This window comes from Zosterops lateralis (assembly GCF_965231275.1).
Source record: "Zosterops lateralis genome assembly, chromosome: 2".
NCBI lineage: Eukaryota > Metazoa > Chordata > Aves > Passeriformes > Zosteropidae > Zosterops > Zosterops lateralis.
This window is the reverse complement of record NC_139763.1, coordinates 99,212,571-99,224,591: the sequence shown is the minus strand read 5'-3', so window position 1 is coordinate 99,224,591 and position 12,021 is coordinate 99,212,571. Positions and strand designations below refer to the sequence as shown.

At 43.4% G+C, this 12,021-nt stretch overlaps 1 protein-coding gene across 2 annotated transcripts in view; it reads left to right on the top strand.

Annotated features, from left to right (window-relative positions):
- Window positions 1–4,615: 4,615 nt before the first annotated feature.
- MYH15 (myosin heavy chain 15) overlaps window positions 4,616–12,021 on the top strand; it is a gene marked incomplete at its 5' end in the record, with an annotated part of 44,673 nt that continues 37,267 nt past the window's right edge. The window contains 6 exons of one of the 2 annotated variants that reach the window (XM_083882640.1): window positions 4,616–4,709; window positions 5,753–5,856; window positions 6,383–6,526; window positions 7,995–8,151; window positions 10,176–10,203; window positions 11,060–11,153. In XM_083882640.1, the coding sequence (XP_083738766.1) occupies window positions 4,616–4,709; window positions 5,753–5,856; window positions 6,383–6,526; window positions 7,995–8,151; window positions 10,176–10,203; window positions 11,060–11,153 (621 nt within the window). The remainder of the gene's footprint in view (window positions 4,710–5,752; window positions 5,857–6,382; window positions 6,527–7,994; window positions 8,152–10,175; window positions 10,204–11,059; window positions 11,154–12,021) is intronic. The other variant, XM_083882641.1, reaches the window with a different exon arrangement.

The following is a 12,021-nucleotide window of genomic DNA, read 5'->3' as shown; positions in this document are numbered from 1 at the left end:
CAATGTCCATAAATCTTGGGGATGCTTGTGATTTACCTTGTCTCAAATTATGTGATCAGGAGCATCTGCTTGAGTTTACCACTCACTGTTCACCTCAGCAGCCAAAATCACCAACTCTTTTCTTTTTTGCCAGATATAAAGCAAAAAGATGGTGATTTAGGCCTGACACACATCTGTGCTGCAGGGCATCAAACACCTCTAAAGCAGCAGGCTAGGCAGCAGTTCTGGTGTGAGTATGACAGCCAGTCAAACTGTAGAACGTGACACAAGCTGCTTGTGTTCAGCTCAAGTGCAGGTTCCTTTCACAGATGAATCCAGACCAGGATGGAAAGCTTCATCCCTAGTTCTTATCCCAATCTCTGCTTCTTAGCAGAGCCCTCTCTTCTCCAGACTGTCTGGAGGTGAGCATGTCTCTAGCACGGCAGTAGTGATTCTCTGTCTCTTGGTTGCATTCTCCAAATGCTAAAAATACCAAGTTACTAAAGTGCTCAAATCCTCAGAGCTGCCACATCAGTCTTTGAGCCTATCACTTCCAGAAATTCCTGTTTCTTACAAACCAACTTTGTCTGTACAACCTGTCCCTGTCCAGTCATCAGCATAACAGCTTTAAAAATAGCAGACTCACTATGCAGGCATTTTCCCTGGTCACAAACCAAGCCACTTGTTCCTGTGGGTATCTAGGAATTCAATGAGGTTGTGGATAAGCTCCCTCCTTGCTTCCTTGGAATTGAGTTTGGTAGAGCACAAATATATTGTCTTCCCTTGTGCCCACCAAGCATTATCCACAGTATTTATTTTCCTTTCTGCTTTTATATTCAGCTTATGCTAGAACCAAAGGAAACCTATATATCTACCTATTCTGGTAAAAGCAAATCAATCTGGCAGTGTCAGTTATTTTGTTATTTATGGGTTGCAATGAAATGAGACCTGAGTTACTCAAGGTGCTTGTTTCACTGGAAAAATGAGTTTACAACAAGAAGGCCAGACATTGCCTAAATTGGGACTCATAAATTAGTTTCCTGAAGCAAAGGCCTCGCTAAAATTGATGCTTACTTTATTCTTTATCTGTGATTCACTTTCCGGGCAGAATCAATACATTCTTAGCTTTCTTCCCTGTATTGCCTTCTTCATAAACTGGGGACCACCTGTGTATTCCAAACCTCAGCCTGTGGTCCTGTCTTTAAAACTCCTGGGGCTCAAAAAGGGACTTAAAGCCCTTGGCTGGGGTGTGAGAACTCGCATCCTAGCCTTGTTGCTTGAAGGGAATTCAGCTCATGTAACCAAATTTTCTTAATAATGACTTATTCCTGGTGCAAAAAGCTTTGATTTTCATATTCCAGAGGAGTTACGTCTGAATACTCTTAATTTGTACACACACACACATACACGCCCGCAAGCTAATTAAGTTCTGAAGCACTTGGAAAAGTAACACTTGCCCCAGTGAAAACACAGAAGCAGGAAAGGCTTCTTCCATTAAGTCATGGAGCAAGAATGGTGTGGTGAGGGGTGGCCTGGACCGAGAGTGCCACTCTCCACTAACATTCCTGCCCCCCTTCGTCAGGACACAGCCACACGTGTCCCCTCCTGGGGCATTGTCTCCTCAGCTGGGATCCAGCAGACAAATATAGGCATGGGGGAAACTGCTGATGCCTTTAAACAGTTATCAGCAGTGACCTTGAGATAGGGGCATATAAAGTCTGGACCAGACAGAGTCGTGACACTTTCTGTGTGCTCTCCAGGGTGAGTACCAACCTCTCTCACTTTTAAGTGTGGGTGCTGTGCTCTAACACTGTACCATGGGTTTGATACGGTTAAGACTTTCATGTGGCTTAAAGTTTTAGCAATAGTATCAGTAAACATCTAGCACTGTAGGATGCTGCTTGAATGGTAGAATAGCAAATACATGCTGTTTCTTGTCTAACATCAGTGCATTCATTTAACCAGCTGGAATAACCATTAGGGAAGTGTCAGGTCCCTTGTAATTATGCATCTGAGTGAAATGATTAGCCAGTGCCTGCAAGTCATCTTTTTGCCTCTCTATCATCTGCAAGAGATGATGGCTTATGAAATTTGCAATTTTAAGCAGCTTGTTGATCCGAGGCATTCTTTAATCCAGCCTGAGTTACAACCCCTGGAGCATTACTGGGGCCCCTTTCCAGGCCAGGTGGTGCCACTGCAGTTGCTATTGCATTATCCCTGCCTGCCCTTAGTGCTGCAGTCACTCCCAACAGCCCCAGTAAAGACAGACAAGGTCCCTTTTTTCCAAGTCTGGATGCACCATCAAACTGTTGGTCCTGGGAATGCCACTTCACTTTGTGTAACAATATTGGCTTTCCACAGGGAGCAGGCATTTTCAAGGATCTCTCACAGCTGATCTTTCTTTTTGTTATCTACAACAGGTTAAAAGGGAACACCTTTAGCTTTAGCCTTGTCTTTCTTGACTATTCTGCATTTAAAAAATAATCTTCCATCCAAAACCAAACAAAATGTCCCACTTCTTGTATCTGGCAATGGATTTGCCTCATGGAGTTCTCTGCACCCCAAGGTTTGTGCTGCCTGGGCTCCAGCCTCTTCTGTAAATCCAAACAGCCAGTCTGCTGAAGGAGAAGGGATTCTGTTCCAGCTGCCAGAATGCTGCTTTACACCATAACACACTTGCTCTAGTTGTCCACCCTGAACACGAGGGGGAAAAAGGAAGAGATAAGGAGGTGATAGCTGAGGAACGTCCCTAGGAGGTCTGCAAATGGAGGTTGCACAAAAGTGATTCCGAGCACTTTAGTGTATTCCAGGACTTGTGGGAACCTGCCCTGGGTCCTAGAGATTAACACTGGAGTGGCCCCTCTGGCACTTACACGTTTAATGTGAAATGACACTTGTGTGCACTAATGCTGTTCTGTTTAAATGTCTGAACTGATGTAATTTCACTGCTCCACTAGAGCTGAGACACTCTTAGAGAGAGAGGGGCTCTGCCATTGAGTTGTTCTTCAGCTGGGAATTTTGGTCAATTCAGATGATGTTTACATGGTGATACTTGTGCTTATGTAGGTGCCTAATCTTTAAAAAGATTAAGGTTTAAAAAAATTGACTTAAAAATCTAGAAAAAAATAAGGCTAGTTCTGAGAAAGAAAATTTTTGCTCTACAGCAACTAGACAGAAGGTATCAAGCTTTTACTGCAGCAGTGGGAGAGGGCTGGATGTAATGCTTTGGCAACTCTACTGTCTCAGGGCTTTACATTCCCTAGGAGGAACATGTTGAAAAAAAAACTGCCTTGGTTGACAAGGAGTTTTTATCTCTACCAGGATTTTGTTAGAAATAAATTGAATTAAATTTTGAAAGACTATAGTGTCTCTCTTACCATGAGGTCATGAAAATTTATCCAGCTGCCCTGTATATTGCACTATAAATACAATAAGGGAAGAGATTATCTTGGGGGTCACTTATACAGCTTTAAATAGTAGTCAAATGGTGTCCTGACTTTAAAAAAACAAACCTGAAATTCTAAAATTGTGTGTGTACACCTTTTAGCAGTGGAACTTCTTTTAGACATTCTCTGGACAATATGCTGAGTAGATTACGTGTGTGTAAGTATTTATGTAAAAAAACCCAAACCTAAACAAAACAAAAAAATCCCAGCATATCTGTTTGATCATTTTAGAGAGTACAGAACAAATTAATTACTTGGCAGTACAAATGCAGCAAATTAATCTCACTGACACCCATGTCCCCTGCCCTCTCTTTCATGAAAAAGACTCCTAAACACTGTGCCATTGTCATTTGAGAAAAGCAGTGTAGGTATTAAGCTGGACTGATAAACTCAAAGCAGTCTGAAAACACACACAGCCCTTGGACCAATTCTGCAGATATGCTTGCCCCTAGCCCTGCCCTGCTGCAGGAGGATGCTCAGCCTGGTGAAATCAGAGGGAGCAGCAGCCTGGGAAGCTGCACCAGCACAGAGCCTCCTGGAGCTGTGTTAGTCCTGTTTTCATTGGCATCCCAATTCCTGAATCAGAGCAGTGCAGGGAGCAGAGCTGTTTCCAGCTCCAGTGCTGACTTTCTGCAGTGAGAGCGTGGGCACACATCCCTGCAGCTTTGCAGCAGTGAAGCCTTGCTCCTTGTTTCCCAGAAAATACCTGCCCGAGGTGGTGCTTGAATTGGCTGAGTGGCACAGTCCCAGGCAGACCTGTGAGAGAGCGTACCTTTGCTCCAGGCGATTTTGAAAGGGGCCAGAAGAGGCTCCTGCTAAATGGTTTTCAAAATCACAACTTCAAGTGGGCCCTCCTCGTCTTAAGCACCATTTGTGCCACAAAAAAGAGACAAAATCCTTCTCTGGAGATAACTGTGACCAACGTTGAGGTTAAGAACCGTTCAAGATTATTAAACCGAGCCAAGGAAGGGTTTAACATGCAGTATAGTCCCAAATCTGTATTAGGCATTTGTGTTTAACATTAATCATCCCTTTGATCAGCCATCAGCTATGTTATGCTGAGCATTTTATATTGCCTGATATTGTTGACAAAATAGACCAATGTTTTATTTTTTTCCCTCTCTTTCTTCAGTAGGCTGGGTGCCTTTCTTTTTCCTCTGTGAGCTGTGCCACCTTGAATCCCTGCCAAGATGATGGTCGATATGTCAGAGTTTGGGGAGGCTGCTCCCTACCTCCGAAAGAGCGAGAAGGAGCTGATGAAGGCTCAGACCGTCGCCTTTGATGGTGAGTTGCAGACCCACAACCCCTTGTGCTGCCAGGGGCTGGTTCAGAGGGGTAAGGGTTACTTACAAATGTAGTCAAAGAAATGCAGAGCAAAGCAGGGTGCAAAGCCTCTGCTGTGCTGCTGCTGTTGGAGGCAGCTGGTTCAACCAAATTTGGGTTCCTTTATTCTGCAAAACTACTAAAAACTCTCAGATAGCAAAAAATTAAAATAATCTATGACAAGTGAGTATTTATCTAGATTTAGCAGCAAGGTGTATTGGTACTCTGCTAAAAGGGGAATCATCTCTGTCAGTTTTAGAGAAAAACAACAGACACTGATGTTTCTGCGGCCTGACTAGATGTTTTATTTGCTTTGCAGCATGTATAATAATGTGATATTTAGTTTCCCATAATTTATTTTTCATTAAATGGGTTTCTATGAGCCCTGAGGTTTCATAGTAAGTGTGAATACATCAATAACTGGGGCCTTTCACTATTCACAACAGTTGCTGTAACTAAAGACCTTAAGTCTTGTGCAGCTGCTCCAGGCTCTACAAAGGCACATACATAACTAAATGTGAGTTATTAATATTGATGTTTTTCAACACAAATCTCAGAAGAATGTGAAGGAATAAGGTTAAATCTGATAGCTGGCAGTCAAATAATGTGGGCTGAATTCCTTGAGCAGTTTGAAATTCTCTGTGTGACTTTTTAGCAAACACCTTAATTTGGGCTTGGATCTCAGTTCCTCCATCTGCACACTGGTGATAGTGATTATGGATTTCCCATGGAGGCTGGGGCTTAGCCAGCATTTGTGAAATATTTTGACACCTTGTGCTAGAAGGATCTAGAGGAAGCCGAGCAGTAGCTTCAAAGGAAGACAACATTTGGGAGCCCTACGCATTCTGCTCCATCACGCAGCTTCACAACACTGCCAGTCTGCTGCAATCCCAGAGGTTTTGTGTTGCCTCTGCAGAAAAAGCAATCCAGCAATCCCACTTACCTAGGCATGGCATTGCTGTTTGATGCAAGGCTGTGAACTCTCAGTCTTCTTAATTTCACAGGGAAGAAGAAATGTTGGGTTCCTGATGAAAAGAAAGCTTACGTTGAAGCCGAAATTACAGAAACCAGTGAAGGCAAAGTGACCGTGCAGACAGCGGATGGAAGGGTACGAAACTGCTTTTGTCTCATCTGTCACTAACAAGGCCAGAGCTGCAAGCTACAGAATTGTCCTGGTTTCAGCTCAGTTGCCTGTTTCATTAAATGGGCTGTGAATGGGAAGCCTCAGTAACTGATGCCAGCTCAGGATAGAATAACACACCAAAAACCACTAAGGGAAAATCAATGCAGTGATGGGTGGGTGAGCATCTGCCACCGCACAGCCAGGGGTGGGCTGTGATGGGAGGTTTGTGATCAGCTACTTCTGGTTTTGTCCCCAGAGCTAAAAACCCAGGCTCTAGCCAAATTCCATGGCTTCTTTTGCAGCCATAGCATCATGCTTCTTACTTTCATCATCTCAGCCTTCCCCCATTCTTCTGATACCTGTGGAAACACATAGTATTGTGCACATAGGCTGGGATTGACCTGGAGAACTTCCCTCTCTTGGGGGAAAAATGTGGTTTCTTCCATAAGATGTATGAAGCAGCAGAGAATCCCAGTGTCTTCCATGTTGCTGTATTTGTTTGTCTTTGCAGACCATGACTATAAAAGAAGATGACGTGCAGACCATGAACCCTCCCAAATTCGACATGATCGAGGACATGTCCATGCTGACCCACCTGAATGAGGCATCTGTGCTGTACAACCTCAGGAAGCGCTACAGCAACTGGATGATCTATGTAAGGGCCACTGCATGGGCAGATTTACCAACCTGCATTTCATGTGAACGTGTTGTGTCCTTCGTGTTTGTTTTACAACTCTCATAAGTCACAAAAGTGAGAGTTTTGCTCTTCACCTCAAGAAAGATGCTGCTTGGAGCTGGCTGAATGCAGACACAAAACTGAATGAGTAAGATAGTGCCTGGCTCCTTACTTTTGCTTGCTTCCCTAGGAAAGGGGTGAGGGGGACGTTTTTCTTGAGTCAAGGTGTTGGGGAGACCCAGTTTATTTTCCATCTTCTAATATTAATCCATGTCAATGCCAGTCATGGGGATTTCTTTTGCTCTCAGTTACCTGCATTCAATTTTGTTTTAAATCAGTCAAAGGAATCCATTGATTTTCCAACTAATCCTTGCTCTGCTTTTTTTAATCCAAAATTAATCAAAAGCAAATCCAACATTACCCATTTAAATTCTGATTGTCAAACATTTTCTGTGTTTCTCTAATAACCCCTGTATGGACATGTAGGGCCTAAAGCATAGCTTTGTTTGCAGATCAGCGTAGGTAGAAAATTAGACTGGCATCTTGCCTTAATCATTTACTGGTAGAAGTGTATTCTTTTCCTTTATAGAAAACAGGACTGAGGATGCATGCCAAGGCCATTCAGAAGTATGTCCTAATGCTATATTTAGGGGAAGAGACCTGGATTTCACCTGAAACTTTTAGAACTTAATTGAGCTCATTAATCTGTGTGCATATAATGATTGTGCCCATATGATAACTGGGTTTCTTTGAAGATATTGCCCCAAGCTGGGCTAAGTCCTTGATAAGTTACCAGCTGACACCAATTGCCTGGGGTTACAACTCAAAACTCATTCTTCCTCAGAGTGACCAGGCCCTAGAGAACTGATGTATATCATCCAGAGAGCAACTATAAAGAGTTTTTTACCGAACTGGCGTCTCCAAAGCTGAAAAAGGTTCTACAGCTTTGGGGTGAAACACTTGAAGTGGTTTTCTCTTTGAACGCCCACCAGAAATAGTCTTGAGGTTTTTGCATGAAATTAATAATGGGAGGTTGTTTCTCCTCCTAAAAATGGAGTTCAAACAGGGAAGTTGTAACTTTCCATTGCAATGTCTGTTTTCAAGAGGAAGAAACACCCATGGAGGAGCAAGGCACAAAATCAGACACAAGTCTGTTTCCTGCTCCTTTGTTTTACTGAAGGGGATGTTTACATTTCTGGTTGACACCTCAAAACCACTTTTCCCCTTTTGAAAACTGTTCAACATCTGTAGTTTTGGTGTGAGTTGCAATTAGGAAGTAACTTAGCAAACCAGTACCTTCCAAAATTCAGAAAGTCTGAAATCCAAGTCAGAATTCAAACTTTAATCAGCAGCTGGCAATGCCACACATCCTGAATTTGTGTAACCGAGACTTCTTGCCTTACCGCTCCAGTGAATCTTTTCACTCTGCCTCTGTGTTACTCTCTAGACATACTCCGGTTTATTCTGTGTCACCATAAACCCCTACAAGTGGTTGCCAGTCTACAAATCGGAGGTGGTAGCTGCCTACAAAGGCAAGCGGCGCTCGGAGGCTCCTCCCCACATCTTCTCCATCGCGGACAACGCGTACCACGACATGCTGCGGAGTAAGTGACGCTGCCTGCCTGCGCGCCGGCCGGGCTGATGTGGTTGTGCTGCAGGGATGATTTATTTTAAAAAATATAGATATTGATCTAATACCAATATCCAACTATGACGGACAAAGACTCTCTAACAGTTTAAAGTTAGAAAGTGTATGTTTATTACGACGCCGGGCAGCGTGCGGGATCGCTCCCAAATACACACGCGCAATTTACAGATGATCACAGGGTCCTTTATGTACAGGAGTATTGGATACCCAAAACACAAATGCATATTCATAACTCTGGTACATCCCATTCCCCGCTTCATATGGTAATTAGCCCAAAAAGCCATTAAGCGTAGTTTGTTCTTTGAAATGGGTCAGTGGTCTTTTTTATGGGGTGGGGTCCCAAAATGATGAAGAAAGATTGTCTTCCTCAGCCCTGACTTTTTAACCTTTAGTGTTATGTGACAACTGAATCCTGTTTTCCAGGACTGTTTGATTTATGATTGTATTGTATTCATGGAGTCTATTGATAGTTTGACGGGTCCCATGATTTATCAGTTCCTTCAATCCGGCTTCTGTTAACAAAAGGGAAGCTTAGCTACCTTACCTCAGCAATATCTATTTTAACTAAAGTCTTTAATTCTTCTAAATCAATGCTTCAGGGAGGCGTGCCAGAGCTTTTGCAGCATGTAACAAACATGAAAATAGTCAAGCAACAGGGGCTTGGCAGTCTGTGACGGTTTTATATCAGTGTGTGCACCCATGTAGTTTTGTTTGTGAACCACCCTGCCTGTTCCTGTGGCGCTCCTGGTACCCGCCTGTCAGGTGCACAGACTGAGCTGTCTGATGTGAGCCAATCCATCAGTCTGCAACAGAAACGGGGCCAGGTCCCAAAGGTCTGTCAGTGCTTTCCCGAGCCCAAAAATAAACCTCCAGTCAATTTAGGCTCTGTACCATGACGGCGATGGGATGTGTGCATTCACAGGGCGATGAAGGCGAGCCCTGTGTGGTGCTATGGGCACACTGCTGGCCCGACCCTGACCCTGACCATGACCCTGACCTTGACCCTAACCCTGACCCGGATGACCTGCGGGGCTGTTCCAGCCCCTGCCGCTCCAGGCACCAATCCTGCGGCAGCCAACTCCAGATTTCCCCGGGAAATTTCCTCGCCCTGACCCACGCGTTACTGGGAGGAAAAGAGTTTCTCAGCAGAGGGCAGCAGTGATGTGCTCCCACCAGCGCCTGCAGGGCCGCAGGATAAATCCAAAAGAGAAAGCTTGGTTACAGCACATCGTGCTGACACTTGGTTTTAATAAAACGAAAAAGAGGCTTAGATGTGAGGGGACAAAAAGCATCGGGCAGAGGGATGTGTGTGTGGCTGCAAAGAGATTCTCTTTTATCAGATAAGGCTGCCCAATATGTAGCCTGCCATGACAACTGGAATTATAAAAAGAAAAGAGGAATTTAGGCTCAATGACTTGGGAAGCTGCCATGATTTAGGGTTTGCTGAACTTGATTAATAATATATTAGGGTTGCAGAGTGTTCTAATAAATGCTTGTTTCTGATCAGGCAATTAGGCGTGGACAATAGGCTGCTTAGTTCCAGCAGCGTGGCCAGCTGAAGAAGAGTACACATGCATTTTAAGGAACAGCCTGTGAAAAAAGAGAAAAATTACTTGGGTTGGTCTACTACTGCAGGAGCAGAAAGGTCAGACATGGGCAAAGACAAACTCAGGAGTAAGACAATAAATGCTTTCAGAACAGGAAATTACTTTCCTTATTATAGTTTCCCAGACAAAGATGAATGTGTACAACTGACAGGTATTTAATACCAATTTGAGCAAAACACAAGAGAAGGATTCAGGGAACCTGCACTTCTGGAAATCATTCTAAATGATAACAGTTTTTATCTTTCTATCTTTGCTTCGTGTGATCCTCTCTTGTCCTCGCATGACTGATTCTGGTACTCATTTGCAATTACAATAAGTGATTTGTTCACCCTACTAAGTTTCTCTCTCTTTTTTCTTTTTTCCCCTTCCACAGATCGGGAGAATCAGTCCATGCTGATCACGTAAGTTCTTATTTTTTGACTGATTTGAGAGTCTGTTGCTGTGAAAAATTTTGAAGAAAAAAACCCTGATAAAAAACAAGTTGACTCTTAAAATCTCAGCTAAATTGCCTGGAACTGAGTAACTGCCAATTTGGCCATCTGATGGTTAACTTGACCTCCATGAGAAAAGAGTAGGTAAAGGTCTGATGGAGCCTCGCCCGTTTCTGATCCCTATCTGGTGAACATTCCATGTAGGCATGAGAACAACTCAGCAGGCAATTAAAACTGCTCCTTGCAAGATTAGCCTTTCTGTGGCTATCCTCTTTCTGGACTCCTTCTGTTCAGTGTGGTTACTCTTACTGAAAGTTATATTTCAGGGTGTTGTGCAGATGAATCAAAAGAAGGGGAGATGACCCAGGTAGAAAAGAGGAGGTGTTAAGTTTACTGGCAAGCATGAAAGGATGGAGACTTGGGTGTCTCTACAAAGTTGCATGTGCTTTCGGGTAATGCTGGCAAATTGCTTCAGCTTTCCTCTTCTTTTTATAGCTCATTAACTGTATGTATGTATACCCCAGAGAGTTAGTCTGGATGTTTGTAATTAAACTTCATGCCCCAGTGTAAAAGCAGTGTAGGGTGGGTTTGTGCAGGACTTCTGAGCTCAGTTGTATGAAGAACCTGTTACTGCTGTCATAGGACTGCACCTCTTCATTCAATCCAATTGATGTATTTCCACGGAAATGGCTGAGCAACAGGCTGCAGATACTAGAGTCACTGAGTCTGAGAACAGCCTCAGAGGGAGGAGCTGGCTGGACAGGGTTTAAAAGGATGAATTGCAGCTGCTTGAGCAATGCTTTTGTCTTCTTCCCCCTTCCTCTAGCGGAGAATCCGGCGCTGGCAAGACTGTCAACACAAAACGAGTCATCCAGTACTTTGCCACAGTGGCAGCCCTGGGTGAAACTGGTAAAAAGAATGTAAGTCTGCTGGTGGCTGACTCAGTTCAAGGTTCCTCTCTTGGGCATGACTAACCTCACGAATCTGCAGTACTGAGAGCATGCTGTTCTGGAGGGAGAAAGGCACACACGAACTTACCACGCTCCAGTTGGAGCAAAAACACCACCTCTGGTTCTGGACAGATGCTTGTTGCTGCCACTTTTTTCCCCCAGGAGTTTCAGGTTTTGTGTGTGCTAAATATGCTTCTGATATTGTGTTAAAACTGGTCAAAAGATGGGAAGAGTGTAAAGAATAAGAAATTTCTTTTTCTTTTCAAACGGAAAATAGTCTCCAGAGAGACTAGGATTATAACTTCTCATCAAAATGTCTGTTTCATTGAAAGCTTTTTTGTCCACAAAAAAAAAAAAAAAAAAAAAAAAAAAAAAAAAAAAAAAAAAAAAAAAAAAAAGAAGATTGTTTTGACAAAAGATATTTTTTCAATCAGCTTTTCTGTATTTCTGTTTGGATAAGTGCTGTTCGGCTTATAAGTGCTCTCCAAGGCTGCAGTGAATGATGTATTCATGCTGCTTTTTATCTTGTGTTGCTATGAGCTTATTTGCTATGAGCTTCATTGCACTTGAAGGGTTCAGTGCTCTTTTGTGGCGAATTAACTGATTCCTATGAACTGTATTTATAAGGCTAAAATTTCAACCATGCTTCAAGTCTGTGCGTAGAACTCACGTCATCAAACTCTAAAACACTTTCTCCTGAGGCCTGTAAGGCTTTCTTAACAAATGGTTGAGTTGTCCAGAGCCAGTTTCCTGCATGCAGTGAGGCTGGTGCTCATCATGGTGTCTAAAGCCTGCTGTGCTTGTACAGCAATGGTGCTCTCACCCTGAGCTTATTGTT